This window comes from Saimiri boliviensis, chromosome 7 (assembly GCF_048565385.1).
Source record: "Saimiri boliviensis isolate mSaiBol1 chromosome 7, mSaiBol1.pri, whole genome shotgun sequence".
Classification (NCBI taxonomy): domain Eukaryota; kingdom Metazoa; phylum Chordata; class Mammalia; order Primates; family Cebidae; genus Saimiri; species Saimiri boliviensis.
This window is the reverse complement of record NC_133455.1, coordinates 93,798,275-93,818,246: the sequence shown is the minus strand read 5'-3', so window position 1 is coordinate 93,818,246 and position 19,972 is coordinate 93,798,275. Positions and strand designations below refer to the sequence as shown.

The 19,972-nt window shown below is 38.6% G+C and overlaps 2 protein-coding genes across 11 annotated transcripts in view; one reads left to right on the top strand and one right to left on the bottom strand.

The window, feature by feature from the left end:
* The window catches only part of YARS2 (tyrosyl-tRNA synthetase 2), a 53,953-nt gene that overhangs the window by 13,292 nt on the left and 20,689 nt on the right, over positions 1–19,972 (top strand). The window contains exons 5-6 of one of the 3 annotated variants that reach the window (XR_012518522.1): positions 7,208–7,500; positions 8,799–9,839. Coding sequence is in view for 1 of the 3 variants with exons in the window: in XM_003926644.3 (XP_003926693.1) it covers positions 7,208–7,367 (160 nt within the window). In the remaining 2 variants the exon portion in view is untranslated. Of the gene's footprint in view, positions 1–7,207; positions 9,840–19,972 lie in introns of those variants that run through there. The other 2 variants (XR_012518523.1, XM_003926644.3) reach the window with 2 other exon arrangements.
* The window catches only part of DNM1L (dynamin 1 like), a 65,690-nt gene continuing 54,760 nt past the window's right edge, over positions 9,043–19,972 (bottom strand). For 2 of the 8 annotated variants that reach the window (XM_003926643.4, XM_003926639.3), the window contains 7 exons: positions 18,149–18,205; positions 17,077–17,154; positions 16,723–16,755; positions 14,877–15,053; positions 14,601–14,710; positions 11,905–12,064; positions 9,043–10,916 (listed from right to left, as the gene is read on the bottom strand). In XM_003926643.4, coding sequence (XP_003926692.1) covers positions 10,860–10,916; positions 11,905–12,064; positions 14,601–14,710; positions 14,877–15,053; positions 16,723–16,755; positions 17,077–17,154; positions 18,149–18,205 — 672 coding nt within the window. In that variant the 3' untranslated portion in view covers positions 9,043–10,859. The remainder of the gene's footprint in view (positions 10,917–11,904; positions 12,065–14,600; positions 14,711–14,876; positions 15,054–16,722; positions 16,756–17,076; positions 17,155–18,148; positions 18,206–19,972) is intronic. The other 6 variants (XM_010337374.2, XM_003926640.3, XM_010337375.3 and 3 more) reach the window with 3 other exon arrangements.

Genomic DNA, 19,972 nt, shown 5'->3' with positions numbered 1-19,972 from the left:
GATCCTTGTTAGTTGTATTCCTAGGTATTTTATTCTCTTTGTACCATTTGTGAATGGCCGTTCGTTCTTGATTTGGCTCTCTTTAAGTCTGTTATTGGTGTAAGGAATGCTTGTGATTTTCGCACATTGATTTTGTATCCTGAGACTTTGCTGAAGTTGCTTATCGGTTTAAGGAAATTTTAGGCTGAGATGATGGGGTCTTCTAGATATACAATCATGTCGTCTGCAAATAGAGACAATTTGACTTCCTCCTTTCCTGACTGAATACGCTTTATTTATTTTTCTTGCCTGATTGCTCCTGCCAGAATGTCCAATACTATATTGAATCAGAGTGGTGAGAGAGGGCATCCTCGTCTAGTGCCAGATTTCAAAGGGAATGCTTCCAGTTTTTGCCCATTCAGTATGATATTGGCTGTGGGTTTGTCGTAAATAGCTTTTATTTTGAGATAGGTTCCGTCAGTACTTAGTTTATTAAGGATTTTTAGCATAAAGGGCGGTTGAATTTTGTCAAAGGCCTTCTCTGCATCAATTGAGATAATCATGTGGTTTTTGTCTTTGGTTCTGTTTATGTGATGAATTATGTTTATAGACTTGAGTATGTTGAACCAGCCTTGCATCCCCGGGATGAATCCTACTTGATCATGGTGGATAAGCTTTTTGATATGCTGTTGCAATCGGCTTGCCAGTATTTTATTGAAGATTTTTGCATCTATGTTCATCATGGATATTGGCCTGAAGTTTTCTTTTCTTGTTGAGTCTCTGTCGGGTTTTGGTATCAGGATGATGTTGGTCTCATAAAATGATTTGGGAAGGATTCCCTCTTTTTGGATTATTTGGAATAGTTTCAGAAGAAATGGTACCAACTCCTCTTTGTATGTCTGGTAGAATTTGGCTGTGAACCCATCTGGACCTGGGTTTCTTTTGGGTGGTAGGCTCTTAATTGCTGCCTCAACTTCAGACCTTGTTATTGGTCAATTCAGGGTTTCAACTTCTTCCTGGTTTAGGCTTGGGAGGAGGCAAGTGTCCAGGAATGTATCCATTTCTTCCAGGTTTACTAGTATATGTGCATAGAGTTGTTTGTAATAGTCTCTGATGATGGTTTGCATTTCTGTGGAATCTGTGTTGGTATCCCCTTTATCGCTTTTTATTGCATCTATTTGGTTATCCTCTCTTTTCTTTTTTATTAATCTGGCTAGTGGTCTGTCTATTTTGTTGGTCTTTTCGAAAAACCAGCTTCTGGATTTATTGATTTTTTTGCAGGGTTTTTTGTGTCTCTATCTACTTCAGTTCTGCTCTGATCTTAGTTATTTCTTGTCTTGTGCTAGATTTTGAGTATTTTTGATCTTGCTTCTCTAGCTCTTTCAATTTTTATGATAGAGTGTTTATTTTTTTATTTTATTTTATTTTTTTTTTTGAGACACAGTTTCACTCTTGTTACCCAGGCTGGAGTGCAATGGCGCGATCTCGGCTCACTGCAACCTCCGCCTCCTGGGTTCAGGCAATTCTCCTGTCTCAGCCTCCTGAGTAGCTGGGATTACAGGCACGCACCACCATGCCCAGCTAATTTTTTTGTATTTTTAGTAGAGACGGGGTTTCACCATGTTGACCAGGATGGTCTTGATCTCTTGACCTCGTGATCCACCCGCCTCGGCCTCCCAAAGTGCTGGGATTACAGGCTTGAGCCACCGCGCCCGGCCTAGAGTGTTTATTTTTTATCTTTCCTTGCTTCTGATGTGGGCATTTGTTTCTGTATATTTTCCTCTAAACACTGCTTTAAATGTGTCCCAGAGATTCAGGTACGTTGTGTCTTCGTTGTCATTGGTTTTGAATAACGTCTTTATTTCTGCCTTCATTTTATCGTTTATCCAGTCAACATTCAAGAGCCAGTTGTTCAGTTTGCATGAAGCTGTGCGGTTCTGAGTTCGTTTCTGAATTTTGAGTTCTAACTTGATTGCACTGTGGTCTGAGAGACTGTTTGTTATGATTTCCATTCTTTTGCATTTGCTGAGGAGTGATTTACTTCCAATTTTGTGGTCAGTTTTAGGGTAGGTGTGATGTGGTGCTGAAAAGAATGTATACTCTGTGGATTTGGGGTGGAGAGTTCTGTAAATGTCTGTTAGGTTTGCTTGGTCCAGGTCTGCATTCAAATCCCGGATATCCTTATTAATTTTCTGTTTCGTTGATCTAATATTGACAATGAGGTGTTAAAGTCTCCCACTATTATTGTGTGGGAGCCTAAGTCTCTTTGTAAATCATTAAGAACTTGCTTTATGTATCTGGGTGCTCCTGTATGGGTGCCTATATATTTAGGATGGTTAGCTCTTCTTGTTGCATTGATCCTTTTACCATTATGTAATGTCCTTCTTTGTCTCTTTTTATCTTTGTTGATTTAAAGTCTGTTTTATCAGAGACGAGAATTGCAACTCCTGCTCTTTTTTGCTCTCCATTTGCTTGATAAATCTTCCTTCATCCCTTTATTTTGAGCCTTTGTGTATCCTTGCATGTGAATTGGGTTTCCTGGATATAGCATACCAGTGGGTTTTGGCTTTTTATCCAATTTGCCAGTCTGTGTCTTTTGATTGGGGCATTTAGCCCATTTACATTTAGGGTTAATATTGTTATGTGTGAATTTGATACTGCCATTTTGATGCTAGCTGGCTGTTTTGCCCGTCAGTTGATGCTGTTTCTTCATTGTGTTGATGCTCTTTACCATTTGGTATGTTTTTGGAGTGGCTGGTACTGATCGCCTTTCTATGTTTAGTGCTTCTTTCAGGAGCTCTTGTAAAGCAGGCCTGGTGGTGATGAAATCTCTGAGTACTTGCTTGTTCACAAAGGATTTTATTTTTCCTTCACTTATGAAGCTTAGTTTGGCTGGATATGAAATTCTGTATTGAAAGTTCTTTTCTTTAAGGATGTTGAATATTGGCCCCCACTCTTTTCTGGCTTGTAGGGTTTCTGCTGAGATATCTGCTGTGAGTCTGATGGGCCTCCCTTTGTGGGTAACCTGACCTTTTCTCTGGCCGCCCTTAGCATTTTGTCCTTTGTTTCAACCCTAGTAAAGATGACAATTATGTGCTTTGGTGTTGCTCTTCTTGAGGAATATCTTTGTGGTGTTCTCTGTATTTCCTGGACTTGAATATTGGCCTGCCTTGCTAAGTTGGGGAAGTTTTCTTGGATAATATCCTGAAGATTTTCTAGCTTGGATTCATTCTCTCTGTCACATTCAGGTACACCTGTCAAACGTAGATTAGGTCTTTTAACATAGTCTCATATTTCTTGGATACTTTGTTCATTCTTTTTTACCCTTTTTTCACTAATCTTGCCTTCTCGTTTTATTTCACTGAGTTGATCTTCGACCTCTGATATCCTTTCTTCTGCTTGGTCAATTCAGCTGTTGAAACTTGTGTATGCTTTGCGAAGTCCTTGTGTTTTTCAGCTCCGTCAATTCACTTATATTCCTCTCTAAGTTGTTTATTCTCATTAGCATTTCATCAAATCTTTTTTCAAAAGATTTTCTTCTTAGTTTCTTTGAATTGGGTTAGAACACGTTCTTTTAGCTCAAAGAAATTTTTTATTACCCACCTTCTGAAGCCTGATTCTATCAATTCATCACACTCATTCTCCATCCAGCTTTGTTCCCTTGCTGGTGAGGAGTTGTGATCCCTTGCAGGAGGAGAGGTGTTCTGGTTTCAGGTGTTTTTATCCTTTTTGCGCTGGTTTCTTCCCATCTTTGTGAATTTATCCACCTGTCGTCTTTGCAGTTGTTGACTTTCAGATTGGGTCTCTGAGTGGACGTCCAGTTTGTTAATGATGAAGTTCTTTCTTTCTGTTTCTTAGTTTTCCTTCTAACAGTCAGGCCCCTCTGCTGTAGGACTGCTGAGGTCCACTCCAGACCCTGCTTGCCTGGGGATCACCTGCAGCGGCTGCAGAACAGTAAGACTTGCTGCCAGTTTCTTCTTCTGTTATCTTTGTCCCAGAAGGAGACCTGCCAGATGTCAGTCTGAGCTCTCCTTTATGCGGTGACTCATTGGATATACGGGGGTCAGAGAGCTGCTTGAGGAGACAGTCTGTCCTTCGTAGGAGCTCAAGTGCTGAGCTGTGAGCTCCATTGTTCATTCAGAGCTGTTGGACAGGTACATTTAAGTCTGCTGCAGCAGAACTCATAAACCCCTCCCCCGCCCCCAGATGCTCCGTCCTGGGGAGTTAGGGCTTTATTTATGAGTTTCTGTTGTGCTGCTAACTTTTTCAGGGCTTCCGTGCCCAGGAAGGAGGCAGCCTCGTCACTGTCTAACTGCAGAGGCTTTGCCGAGCTGCTATGGGCTCTGCCCATCTGCTGTGTGAACTTCCCTGTAGTCCTGTTTATATGGGTATAGTTAGAACTGCCTCAGCAATGGCGGCCCACCTCTATAATGGTGGACTCTCTTTGTAATGGCGGGCTGCCTCGGCAATGGGCAGGCTGCCTCAGCAATGGTGGACTACGTCCATAGTCGTGGAGTGCCTCGGTAATGGTGGACGCCCCTCCCCCACAGAGCGGGACTGCCCCTGGTTCAGCTGTGCTTGCTGTGAAACTCTCAATCCAGAGCATTTCAGATTGCTTTTTTGTGGGGGTTGGACCAGCCAAGCCTGATCACCAGACTCCCTGCCTCAGAGCACCCTCCTCCTTTTTTTTAGTTGAACAGGCAACTGTGTCTGCCAGGTGTTCCAGTCACCTGTTGAAAAGTCACCAGGATCTATGTGATTTCCCGTGTGACGACCCACTGCGCTGGCTGAAACAGCCACACTGAGATTCATGGCACTTTTTTTCCCAGGAATCTCCTGGCCTGGCTCCCTGTTTCAGTCTCCTTTTTTGTCAGTTGAATGGGCGACTCTGTCTCCCAGAAGCTCCAATCACCAGCTAAAATGGCACCCGGGCCCGTGTATTTTGTGTGGAGAACCAATGCGCTGGCCAAAACAGCCACGCTGGCGACCCGTGGGGCTCCTCTGCCTGGGAATCTCCTGGTCTGTGGGTAATAAAAATCCGTCTGGAAATGCAGTATCCGCTCATCCTCTGCACTTTTGCTGGGAGCTGCAATCTGAGCTGCTCTTAATCAGCCTTCTTGGATCCGTCCCCCAGAAAATCTTTTACTGTTGAATTTTATAAAACCATGTCCATGGCCAGGTGTGGTGGCTCACACCTGTAATCCCAACACTTTGGGAGGCAGGGGCAGGAGGATTGCTTGGGCCAGGAGTTTGAGATCTTTGTGGGAAAGAACATAGCGAGACTCTGTCTCTACCCAAAAAGTTATGAAAATATTTAAAACCACGTATGGTAGTTTCTTAATTTTATTTGGTAACATTGGTGAGAGAAAATCACTATTTCTTTCTTCAGGATTTCTCACCAATCTAGTCATGCTGTAGCCCTCTTCTCAGATCTCACCTCTTTCTAGCTGTTCCTATGCTTATCAGTCCTGATTGTCAAGGTAGCTTCGCTCCCAATTAAAGTATCTCTTTTTTTCAGAGAAATTTTCAGCCCTCACCTACCCAGTATGCTCCTAGAACAACTTCTCCTTGGTCTTTATAGCATTAACCAGTGTGTTGTCATTGTTCATTTGTTTGTCTTTATCTCTCTGCTAGATTGCAAGACCATTTATATTTAGCACGTAGAAAGAACTCTGTAAATGTTTAGTGAATGCATTGGATGATAAATAACTCTAGTGAAACTTATTTAACCTTATATATGCTTTCAAAAATTTTGATTAGTAATCCCAAATTTATTAGATCAGCTACAGATCTTCAATTTCTGAAACTAGCCAATCTCATTTTAAGAAAATTTTTCATTTTAACAATTTGCTATTAATTGCATAGTCTCAATATAATTTGCAAGGATTTTCCAGTTTCATAAGTTTCCTAAAGATTTCTGTAGATACCACTATAGTTGTGGCATGTGTCTTTTTTTTTTTTTCTTTTTTTTTGAGACGGAGTTTCACTCAGGCTGGAGTGCAATGGCGCGATCTCGGCTCACTGCAACCTCTGCCTCCTGGGTTCAGGCAATTTTCCTGCCTCAGCCTCCTCGGTAGCTGGAATTACAGGCACGTGCCACCACGTCCAGCTAGTTTTTTTTTTGGATTTTCAGTAGAGACGGGGTTTCACCAAGATGACCAGGATGGTCTCGATCTCTTGACCTCGTGATCCACCCGCCTCGGCCTCCCAAAGTGCTGGGATTACAGGCGTGAGCCACCGCGCCCGGCGTGGCATATGTCTTATGGATAGTTTACTGAAAGCAGCACTGTTCTCTTTTACTTTTCTAAGTTTCTTTTCTGTGATTTTCTTTCCCCCGCCCCAAGTTGGTGGGGGGGAATTTTCCATTGTTCCTTTTCACTTCATTTCTAAAGCCATTACTAACTGAATAGCAAAAGCTAACTGTGCCTTTGAAATAACAGATGCAAGGCATAAAGGAGGCTGGGTGTGGTGGCTCACGCCTGTAATCCCCACACTTTGGGAGGGGGAGGTGGCTCGATCATGTGAGGTTGGGAGTTTGACACCAGCGCAGCCAACATGGTAAAACCACATCTCTGCTAAAAATATAAAATTAGCCGGGTGTGGTGGCATGCACATATAATCCCAGCTACTCTGGAGGCTGAGGCAGGAGAATCACTTAGAACCCTGGAGGTGGAGATTGTAGTGAGCCAAGATCATGCCAGCCTGGGCTACAGAGCAAGACTGTGTTTAAAAAAACAAAAAACAGGCCGGGCGCGGTGGCTCAAGCCTGTAATCCCAGCACTTTGGGAGGCTGAGGCGAGTGGATCACGAGGTCGAGAGATCAAGACCATCCTGGTTAACATGGTGAAACCCCGTCTCTACTAAAAATACAAAAAACTAGCTGGGCGTGGTGGCGCATGCCTGTAATCCCAGCTACTCAGGAGGCTGAGGCAGGAGAACTGCCTGAGCCCAGGAGGCAGAGGTTGCGGTGAGCTGAGATCGCGCCATTGCACTCCAGCCTGGGTAACAAGAGCGAAACTCCGTCTCAAAAAAAAAAAAAAAAAAAAAAACACAAAGAGCATTAAAGGGAAGCAGAATCTGTTAGTAATAGAGTGAACATGAAGGTAACAATCCACTGCCAATTGTTCTCAATTGAAGAGCCTCTGAAATGTAAGTGAAATTGTCTTTTTGGGGGGACAGATCAACAGTGATTGGATCTCTCTACTTACTAAACGTATCTATTTTTTAGGTATCGAATGATAACAGAAGGCGGAGTCAGCATAAATCACCAACAAGTAACAAATCCTGAGAGCGTTTTAATTGTTGGACAACATATTCTCAAGAATGGACTTTCCTTACTTAAAATAGGAAAAAGAAATTTCTACATTATAAAATGGCTTCAGTTATGATGAAAAATCCTTCTGGTTATTCAAGTACTTACCCATCATTTATTCTCAAGACCTCTGAAGGGTTGGCTCCAAAACTTAGATCTTTGCTTATGCAAATCAGAAAAACAGAATGGAGTATACACTAGGACTCCATGTGAGTAGCTTCATTTGATTTTTATGGGCTGGTTAATAAATAAGGTATTTGTTTAGTGATGGGATGTTTTATTTTCTGATGTACAAATCTTGATTACCATAGAAAACCGTGATTTTCAGGGTTAATCTCCTTTTAAAATTATACTTCAGAAGAGAAAGAAATGCTAGCTTTCCTATCCTATGCTTCCCATTCTCCTTTTTGTAGTGATAAAGAACAATGAAAAGAGGTAGTGTAAGGAATTGTGAGGCTGGGCTCAGTGGCTCACACCTGAAACCCCAGTACTTCAGTGGGCCAAGGTGGGCAAATCACTTGAGGCTAGGAGTTTGAGACTGGCTTGACCAACAGGGCAAAAACCCTGTCTCTACTGAAAATGTAAAAACTAGCTAGGCCTAGTGGCAAGTGCCTGTAACCCCCAGCTACTAGAGAGGCTGATGCATGAGAATCACTCAAACCCGGGACATGGAGGCTGCGGTGAGTCGACACTGCACCACTGCACTCCAGCCTAGGAGAGTGAATAGTGAGACACTGTCTCAAAAAAAAAAAAAAAAAAAAAAAATTGTGTCTGTATTTGTATCAGGTGTGGCACACGGATCTCACTAATGTTATATAGTTGTTTATAAAATCAACAGTGCCTCTAGTGTCCACATTAGAAATGGGAAAACGAGTATTAGAAACTGATTAGAAATTTGATTGTGTGTGTGTGTGTGTGTGTGTGTGTGTGTGTGTGGTTTAGGGAGCAAATGTAGTTCTTTTTGAAAAGGAGAAAAGTTAGATGAGGACATAGTTGCTTTGAGAAATTATGGTAAGACGTAGTTTCTTTACAAGGAATAGTATAAAAATCAGTTTGTGACTTTTCAGTAAGTTTCTAATTCAGTTTTTTAGTTCCTTAGGCCTGTGTTCCAGTATCATTCCATTCTCATTAAGCCTTGTTTTGTCAGTGTATTCCTACGGTAGCAATGTTTTATAGATTTAGGAACTTAAATTAGTTTTAAGTTTCCATTTCTGCCCCCACACAGATTGCAACTAGAGGTAAATTTAAAAATAACCCCCTCCCCCTCCAAAATAAAATACACACTCATGTGAGACTATCAAAAAGTATCCAGGTAAGGAAAGTTTTCAGGTCAAACCTAAAGGATTTGGAGTCAAGACTCAGTTCAGCTCTGCAAACATGCGGCAAATTAATTCTCCAGAACTATTTCCATATCTGAAAAAAAAAGGCAGTGGCCTCCCTGTTGCCCTGAGGATCAAGTGAATCACATATGAAATGATTAATCAGATTTCTTTTGAAAATCTTACAGGCTGCAGAGCATGGCTTTAGTGTTCAGATTCTAGCCATTTACTGCCTGGATTACTTGGAGCAAGTCACTGTCTTCATATGCAAAAATGGCGATGTAATAATACCTTGGTGAACTGTCAGAATCTGGTAGGAAAAAAGTCATAAAACGTTTAGTACTCTATACGGTTGTTTCAAAGTAGATTTAGGTATTAAAAAGCTCCTTTTCTCCCTTTCTCTGGGAGAAAATAAGAATTTTTTTGACAAACTTTAATATCATTTCATACCAGCAATTTTATTTACACAGCAAGAACATACAGGTATCTGTTATAAATGTCAGAGATCATCTCTACATTTCAGAACTTGACTCAGTTTAAGGGCCAACAAAAGAACGTTTTTTTCTCTTTCCATTAAGTTTCTTGCCTCTGTTTTTCGTTGTACAAAATGTGTAGTACTAGCAAGTGCATTACCATAGCATGTCTTTAATTTTTAGTTTGAAATCTGATGTGCTAGAGAAAAGTGCATTGTAAGTTTTTTGGGTTTTTTCCCCTTACGAATTCAAAAGACTAATCTGGAAAAAGTAAATCATGGATGGTTATAATTTTGAAACTGATGCCTAATGACAGCAGAGTGATTTTTAAGTGTTGTAACAAAAGTTTGGGGAGCATGTATCCTCTGTCAAGATGGTACTAGTAACAGATTCAAGGTAGTGCCATATCGTATCAGAGTGATACGGGGTTTTTAATGTTTAAGATCAGTTGGTGAGCCTGTTGTTCCTTAGTATACTGGTGCAGTAAGCTAAAGTTAACATATTTTCCCTGCCAATAGTCCTTCATAAATATCTGGTCATAAACTGAAAAAAAAAATTTAATATCTATAAATGTGTCGTCTGTTAGTGATGGGGCTAGATGTCAGGTACATCTTCAAATTTATAATGTAGTTTATACCAAGAATCACCTGGGGAATTATATGTTCTAAACCTTATCACTATCCCATAAATGCAGTTTAAGTCTGTAAGTCTTAAGGAGTTTGTCTATCTGGGTTTTTTTTTGTTGTTTTTTTTTTTGAATAACAAAGCTCCTCCAGTACTTTCATACTATTCTAATATATTTTGTTGGAATATAGTTTGTTTGTATGCTGTAAAGCAAAAGTAGCTATTACCAGCATACACATACAGTATATTGGTTTTAAGTCCCACCTCAAAGTGAATCTTAGAGGCTGGTGTAAGTGCTCCATTTTAAAGATGTACCTTCGTTACTACTACTGTATTGTAAGTTCATGGAAATTTAGGTCATCACTGGATTGTCTAAAACTAAAAGGAACTGGCCATCATTACCAACTCTTACTAGATCATCAAGGGTAGATGGCTGTTGTTTTTAATGTAGGAATTAATGTAGGCATTCATGCTTACAGGTTTAAGTATGAATCAAAGCATATTTTAATTTTTAATGTGCTAGGGCAAATGGACCCAGAATTGGAAGGGCTATGTAACTACACAGTATGCACACCACATCCATGTCGGTGTCACAGATCCTCTTGTGCATTCAGTGTTCTTAAAAACACATCAGAGTCTGCAGAGAAGCTCAGAAAAACTAAATTGAAGGACAGGTGGAATACAATGACTCTATGTGAGGAACTTGCCAGCCCACATCTTTCAAAGCCAGTTCAGTTTATATAGTACATGCATTATAGTCATATGAAATGTTGTCTTGGTGCTTTCTTCTTGGAGGACTATGGCAGCAGCTTTAAGACTACTAACAAAGATTACACAGGTCATCTTATCCACAGGCAAACTGCTTTGTACAACTAGAACATTAACAGTTCTTTTTAAGTTCAGATCAAACTGTCACAAGACAGAGTTGATGTATTTTATATATACTGGGAAACTTTAGAAACAGCCATTTATTATTTGGATTAAATGTGTGATTTGTTCTGCAATATGGAATACACTTTTCAGTTTATAGCCAGTCTTCACATGAGCAGATTCATACCATTGCAGTACACAGGAGTTCATAAATAAAATTCTACTCAGGCAATAACTAGCAAGTTTTTGAGTCAATAAAGTCTGAGTATTAGATAGTTCTCTTCACCAAAGATGAGTCTCTCGGATTTCAGCAATAATTTGACTGGCTCCTTGTAATGCCTGCATTAAAGGAAATAAAAATTTTAAATGCTTAATATAAAGTTTAATTAATTGGAATCATGCAGGGTAATTTTTCCAATGTATATGTGGTAGGTTTATATAACCAGTTTATATTCTAGCTTGGTTTGTTTCTTGATTAGATTCTAATTCCAGAGAACATATTGGTTAATATAAAGACTATGCATACATATGTATATACGTATGTATATGTATATACGTATATACACATGTATACATATATACATATGCATATGCATATATATGTATATATGCATATGCGTATATACGTATATATACGTGTGTATATACATATGCATATGCATATATACGTATATACGCATATGCATATATACGTATATACATATGTATGCATAGTCTATATTCTACGCATATACGTATATATGCATGTGTATATACGTACATATGTGTATATACGTATATACACATATACTATGTATACATGTATATACGTATACCATACATATACTATATACACACATATATGTGTGTATATAGTATATACATATATATACATATATGTATGTGTTTATACACATATAGTATGTATGTACATGTATAGTATGTGTTTATACATATATACATATATGTTTATACACATATAGTATGCCTGTATATCGTATGTATGTATACATGTATATATGTATATGTATATACATATGTGTTTATACACATTTAGTATAGTATGTATGTATATAGTATGTATATACATGTATAGCATATATGTGTTTATACATGCATTAAACATAATATATGTATATATACTATATATACCTATATGTATATATATACCATACATACATACTATACATATATACATATGTATAGTATATATACATATATATACACACACATATATATATACATGTATATTTGTGTGTGTATATATATAAATATCCAGGAATCAAAACTGCATTTAAAACTCTTCTGTCTACTGCCCAAGTATAAAAATTCAAGAGTTTCACAGTACCTTTAGCATATCAGCTGCTTCTTTTCTGCGCTGTGCCATGTCCTCAGATTCAGTCAGAAGATCATCCAATAAGGATGATTTATACAGCTGGCCTACTAGCTCACTCTGAAGAGTGTCTTTCACATGATTAACCAAAAAATGCATTACTGCCTTTGGCACACTGCAAAACAAAGCCGAATTATGGACTTTTAGCCAAAATTCTACTTTTAATAATTTGGGCTTAGATTCTGACCTCATGAAATAAGAACACTGTACTACTCTGGGTATTTCATTAATGGCATAATTGCCCTTTAGATTTTTGCTTAATTATAATTAAAGATTAAGAAAAGCAACAGTTCACTGGCTAATGCCTGTAGTCCCAGCACTTTCGGAGGCTAAGGTAGGTGGACTGCTTGAGGCCAGGAATTTAGTTTGAGACCAGCCTGACCAAGATGGTCAAACCCCATCTGCACTAAAAATACAAAAATTAACTGGGCATGGTGGTACATGCCTGTGATCCCAGCTACTCAGGAGACTGAGATACAAGAATCACTTGAACCCAGGAGGCTGAGATTGCAGTGAGCCACGAACTGCACTCCACCCTGGGTGGAGTCTTACTCTGTCTCAAAAGGAAAAGCAACAGTCCTCAATATTTTACCTTCTTTTCATTATCCTTATTTCAAAACTCTTCGATAAGCTTTATTCAGGTTGGGCATGGTGGCTCACACCTGTAATCCCAGCACTTTGGGAGGCCCAGGTGGGTGGATCATGAGGTTAGGAGTTCAAGACTAGCCTAGCCAACATGGTAAAACCTTGTCTCTACTAAAAATACAAAAAAAAAAATGGCCAGGCGTGATGGTGGGTGCCTGTAATCCCAGCTACTCGGGAGGCTGAGATAGAGAATTGCTTGAACTTGGGAGGTGGAACTTGCAGTGAGCTGAGATAGCACCACTGCACTCCAGCCTGGGCAACAGAGCAAGACTCCGTCTCCCGCCCCCCTCAAAAAAAAAAGCATTATTCATAATAGCCAACAAGTGAGAAAAACCTAAACATCTATCGGCCGATGGATGGATAAACACAGTATGACATATCCATATAATCTAATATTATTCACACATAAAAACATACATCACTTAATAACAGGGATATGTTCTGAGAAATGCATTATTATGTGATTTCATTATGTGAACATCAAAGAGTGTGCTTACACAATTACAGATGGTATAGCCTACAACACACCTAAGGTAGATAGGATAGCCTATTGCTCCTAGGCTACAAACATGTACAGTATGTTACTGTATTAAATACTGTAGAGAACTGTAACATAATGGTAAGTATGTATCTAAACATAGAAAATTACAGAAAAAATAAGGTATCATAATCTAAAGGGAACACATTCAAATATGTGGTCTGTTGACTAAAACATTATGTGGCACATGACTATACTGATTCAATGCTACAATATGGATGAGGCTTAAAAACATTAAGTGAACCAAGTGAGGTGGCTCACAGCTGTAATCCCAGCACTTTGGGAGGCAGGCAGATCACAAGGTCAGGAGTTCGAGACCAGCCTGGCCAATATGGTGAAACCCCGTCTCTACTAAAAATACAAAAATTAGCTGGGCATGGCGGTGGGAGGCTGAGGCAGGAGAATCGCTTGAACCCAGAAGGCAGAGGTTGCAGTGAGCCAAGATCACTCCAGCCTGGTTGACAAAGCGAGACTCCAGTTCCAAAACACACATATATTAAGTGAAAGAAGCCAGGTACAAAGACTATATGAATATTAATCTTATAGGAGTATTAGATATATTAGTATATGAAATGTCCCAAAGAGGCAAATCCAGAGAGACCATAGGTTGTTGGTTGCCAGATATAGGAGGGGGCAAAATGGGAAGCCCCTGCAGTTGAGTACAGGGCTTCTTTTGAAGTAATGCAAATATTACAAATACCACGTAGTGGTTAAGACCACATAGTGGTGAGCATTGCACAGCTTTGTGATATATACTAAAAATCACTACAAACTACACTTAAAAGAGGGTGGACTTTGTGGTGTATGAATTATATCTTTAAAAAACAAAATCAAGTCTGGGAAAAGTAGCTCACACCTGTGATCCCAGCACTTTGGGAGGCCGAGGCAGACAGATCACCTGAGGTCAGGAGTTCGAGACCATTCTGGCCAACATGGTGAAACCCCATCTCTAATAAATATAGAAAAAATTAGCTGGGGTTGGTGTTGCGCGCCTGTAATCCCAGCTACTCAGGAGCTGACGGAAAAGAATCACTTGAACCTGTGAGGTGGAGGTTGCCATGAAGTGAAATTGTGCCACTGCACTCCAGCCCAGTGACAGAGCGAGACTCCATCTCAAAAAAAAAAAAAAAAAAAAAGGCAAGTCAGTGTTACTAGCCTAAATAATGAAACTACTAAATTAAAATTTGGGGGAAAAAAATTTCTTAAATGACTCAAAATGTGGCAGCCAGACAGAACAAAAGAATCTCTCATTTTTAATAGCTTTTTCTAGCTGATACATGAGGTCCTAGGCATTCTATGTTAACAAACTCAAGTCTTACTACAAGTTACCCAAGGATTATCAGAGAATCCACTTGATTTAGGATAAAAACTAACCTAAAATTTTTTTAAATACATGTATTTTTCAAAAACAGATCACAGAATCAGCCAGCAGTATTAAAGCCTGTGATTTATATTAAGTAATACTAACCTGTCTTGAATATTCTTTCTGACAATGAGAAAATATGATTTGATGAGTCGTTCAATAACCTCACAATCTCGCTGTTCCCGAGCAGATAGTTTTCGTGCAACAGGAACTGGCTAAGTGGGGAAGAGGGGGAAGAATATTACTTTTATGACACTTTGAAATGCCAGCATTTAACATCTGAAAGTTACTAAGTTTTGAGACTTTTAGTTCTTTTTGTCTAATTGTTTTCCTACTAACATGGTTATCTTACTAGACCTAAACCAAATTGTCACGGCTTACCACATCCAGCAGATTCACAGCGTGACCCTTCTGTGGACTGGCTGGCATAATTGGAATGGGTTTTGATTTTTCTTCTGCTAATAACTCTTCAGCTTTTGAAGTTTTCAGCATTCCTCTCCAGTTGCCTGTTGCTGGTTCTTGAACAGCATCTCCAACCCCACCACCTCCAGATGCAACCTGAAAAAACATGTTCCAAAACCTGTACCAACTTTAATCTATGCAGACAGATAATGAGATCAGAAGGAGACAGTAGATGGCATGTATAACTGGAACCCTGAGCTATCTAAGTAAGAGGTTCTACTGTAAGTTGTTTGCAAGGCATCAGCCAATTTATGTTCTATTTAATTCCCTTTTTCTTTTATCATTCACTGACTTTTCAAAATTGTTCCTCTTCTCCCACCCTTCAAACACTAAATTGTAGAAAGAAGTATAAACTGCCCTTAAACACAAAACAACTCATTAAAAGCACAAAGAACTGCCAGTTTAATTTCTTAAGTAAACACTGTTAAACTCTCTCCCTAAAATTCTATTAACTTATTATGTCTCTGAACTTAAGAGTTTATATATTTCCAAGTCAATTTACATTCCTAGCAGTCAACAAAAATGCCATAAGGTATAAGAACTCTTTAACAAATAGCAAGACATTTGTTATTCTTAGGCTGACAGTCACTATAAGTTGTTTCAAAGGTAGAATGTGACATAAACACAACAGAAGTCCCTTCAACATCTGTACTTTTAAGGATTTGCTGCAAGAAATCTAGTGCTACCATTAATCACAAGTGCTTTTGCACCTTGTTTTCATAAAATTAGTCTTGACTTCTAAAAAACAAAAATGACTGCTTATAATGGAAAAACATAATTCATCAACATTTAAGAGGTTTTTTTTATGTATTATTTAAGATGTTATAATCTAAAAATGGATTACATAAATTTAATAGAGCATTGCGGCATTATTTCCTTCACCACTGTTAGAAAAATGGTAGTTTGGAGTATCATTCTGAATCAAAATATTTGCTAAATCTGTGTTTAGTATTTCAGTTAAGGTGAACTATATTTAAATATAAGTAGTATATTTACATTACACATTAACTTAAAAATGAGTAATTAGAATTTTAAATGTTTGTTAACTATACATGAATGGTATACCAAATAAAATTTTAAAGAGAGTGAACACATTCAGTGTGATGTCATGAATGAAATAAAACTTGTGCAGTGATTTAGATGGTTCTCTTAATATGTAAGCACAGTGGGCTGAGAGAAGATAACACATTTAAATATGGACAGTTAAAAGAAAGGAGCTAAATGGCAGAAAATCTTGAAATAGGCATGACTCTGAATAATTTATACATTATTTAATTTTCATCTAAAATGATTGTCAAGAATTGAAAACAGTCTCAAACTCTCACAGTCCCCGTTTTTGATTTGCTTAAGCTTCTAAAGCATATGTGAAGCGATATATATCGTAACAGTGCAAACTAATTGGAAACCTAAGAAAGAAGCAATAGATTAGAGGATTATCTCTTAGTACTGAACAGATCTCAAGATCTTTAAAGAGGAAATGTCCAAAAATACAATTCCATCTCTGCAATCTTTATTTCCTACCAAAATACTAAACTTAAACCTATTATTGAAGGTAACAAAAAACAGAGAGAAAGCCTATTATTGTAACTAACACAATGTCAAAACTAATGTCATCTTCCACAGGTTGGATAAAAGGAACGTTAAGAACATAGCACAGACAAGAGATAGAGAGCACTACACAAACAGGTTTTTTAATGGTGTTATAGACAGTGTTTCAGTGAGAACCAAAGGTACCAACATTTCCATTCTGAAGCAAGAGACTCACATTTTTAGTTTCTCTTCTGCTGTCCTGAATTAACTGTTAAAAGATATGTTAAAACATGCAATTTAACAAGCAAAATTTAAATAACAATGGGTTGAAATTCAAAAAGTGTAGGATAATTTCCTCTTTAAATTACTTCTTTTTCTGTGTGCATCTTCTATATTGCAAGCAAGAGGATGTCAACAATATCAAGCAGGCATTGCATTGTTACACAATTTTAAAATACATATTAGACTCAAGTGATCTGACCTTAGCACAGTATCCCATATTAATATTCTAGTCAGTGTATTGTTTCCAGAAGATTATGTTGCACCAAAGAACTAGACATGCAGGCTTAGATTAAGAATCAGAACAGACCTTGCCATCAGCCTCAGCAGAAGCAGCAGGGGAGGGCTCCTGGGAGGCAGGTGCCAAAGCACTTGGAACTTTAGAAGACTAAAGGCAAAAAATGCAGGGGGGGAAAAAATCAAGGATGCAAAAATGCATTCAGAAACATTCTATAAATGTGAATTTTTCCCTTCTGTAACAAAACCATAAAACAACATGAAAAATGAAAATAATCATGGGAGATAAATTGTTTATTCTGCCTTATTTCCTTCATTGGTAAAAGTTTCCTTCAGATGAATACGTAAGAAAAATCCAAATCCAAAAGCTTCATTTTTATTTTTCATATTTGATAAGATTATTTTCTGGCAAAGAATTCAAGGTAACAGATTTTTATACACACGTTACTATTACAACTATTATAAGTATTACTAGTAACTAAAACCTGTTCTGTGTGTATTTTTTCCAAGAAACCCTCTTCTCCTAAGTCATTTCAACTATTTATAAAGTTGATAAAATCACTAACTGAATTTTTTTAAAGTTCATGCTTAAATAAATGCTTAAACCTATTTTTTTTAGTTAATTTTTTTTGAGACAGAGTTTTGCTCCTGTTGCCCAGACTGTTGTGCAATGGTGTGATCTCAACTCACCGCAACCTCTGCCTCCTGAATTCAAGCAATTCTCCTGCCTCAGCCTCCCGAGTACCTGGGATTACAGGAATGTACCACCACACCCAGCTAATTTTGTATTTTTGGTAGAGACAGGGTTTCACCGTGTTGGTCAGCCTGGTCTCGAACTCCCAACCTCAGGTGATCCACTCACCTGGGCCTCCCAAAGTGCTGGGATTATAGGCGTGAGCCACCAAGACCGGCCACTTAAACTTGTAAGCATTTGTGTCAGTGAATTCAAAATACTATTATTTTTAAATCACTCAAAGCCCATTGTAAACTTGTATGCCTTTACTCTAGCTCCAATGGAATGTTAAAGAGAGGAAAAGAAGAAAAAATTACTCCTAGAACTGATTAATATTCTGAGCTCATCAATCCATCTTTAGGTATTGGGAATACTCATTAAAAAACTTTTTTTTTTTTTTTTTTTTTTTTACCTTGTCTCGTGATACAGCTGAAGGTAATTCTCTGGCTAGCCTGTTTCTCCTTTGTTCCTAAGAAACACAAATCGAGCAAAACAAAAGTGATTATTTGAATACTGAGATATATGCCTACTAAAAAATGTTCATGTTAATTGAAAAGTATGGAGTAACTTACAGATACATCCTCTCACTGTTGGGGCTCATGCAATAATTATATTTTAAAATAAATAAGAAATCATTTAACCCAATGCTTCTCAATCTTTTTTTTTTCTGCCCACACACCTGAAGGATACAATACAGTGTCAGTAACAGTGGCTCCCTGTACTGGGGATTCTCAAATGAGAGGCAACAGACTGAATCTTCTCCCTCTTTCCCACTAAGAGTGATATAAACTGTCCTCACATAAATCTGGAACATAAGCCTTCAACATACCATGTGGAATTTGAAGTGCAGAGAGTCACAGAAAACTCCATAAAGCCTTTTAAAGTCACTCTTACCCGAACACCTTTGTGTTAAATTCAAACAACTCCCCTACATAAAACATTACCATGAAGAAGTATCTGTGGTTGAGGTTATCCTTATAAAATGTTTCTCAACTACCTCCAAAAAATAAAGTGTTGACAACTAATAGTCCTTTCTGTAACATGGCTAATTTAACAGACTGATCAATTGCCCACAATTCTAATTTGCTAATATTATCAAAGTAACTTGTACAAAGCTAAAGAAACTGTTAAATTCAAATGAGATTGTCCCAAGCATCTGCTATATCCAAGCACCAAGATAGGCACATGATCATGAAGATATTGGCTGGTCACGGTGGCGCACACCTGTAATCCTAGCACTTTGGGAGGCCAAGGTAGACAGATCACTTGAGGTCGGAAGTTCGAGACCAGCCTAGCCAAAATGGTGAAACCCTGTCTCTACTAAAAATACAAAAATTAGCCGGGTGTGATGGTGCACACCTATAATCCAGCTACTCAGGAGGCTGAGGCAGGAGAATCACTTGAATCCAGGAGGCAGAGTTGACGGTGAGCAGAGATCACGCCACTGCACTCCAGCCTGGGCAACAGAGTAAGACTCTGTCTAAAGAAAAAAAAGATTATGAAGATACAGAAAGCTGATAATGAAAGGTGTTAATGATGGATCTCTCACCGTCTGCAGATCCATCAAATACAGTAGAAAGTATTTAAAGTTGAAATTGCTCCTAAGTATAAAGTATTACATGAACACAAACTTGCAAACAAGTGTAAGTTAACCGTTAACTTACACTTGTTTGCAAGTTTGATTTGTGTTCAGGTAATACTTTCTACGTTATAGTTTTGTTTTTGTAAAAGCTTTGTTATGGTTTTTCACTTTGTCACCCAGGCTAGACTGCAGTGGCAAGACCTCAGCTCACTGCAACCTCCACCTCCCGGGTTAGATCAATTCTTCCTGCCTCAGTCTCCCGAGTAGCTGGGATTACAGGCACCCCACCACCACACCTGGCTAATTTTTGTATGTTTAGTAGAGACAAGGTTTTGTCATATTGGCCAGGCTAGTCTCGAACTCCTGACCTCAGGTGATCCGCCTGCCTCTGGCTTCCAAAGTGCTGGGATTATAGTCATGAGCCACTGCACCCAGCCCTCAATGATGTTTTACGTGTAAGATTTTTTTTTTTGACAGAAATTTCACCCAGTTTTATTTTTTCATGGGAGGATATTCAGTAATAAAAAACATAACATAAAAATATAAATATCAACAATCTTCGACCGGGTGCAGTGACTCATGCCTGTAATCCCAGCGCTTTGGGAGGCCAAGGCGGGTAGATCACTAGATCAGGAGATCAAGACCATCCTGGCT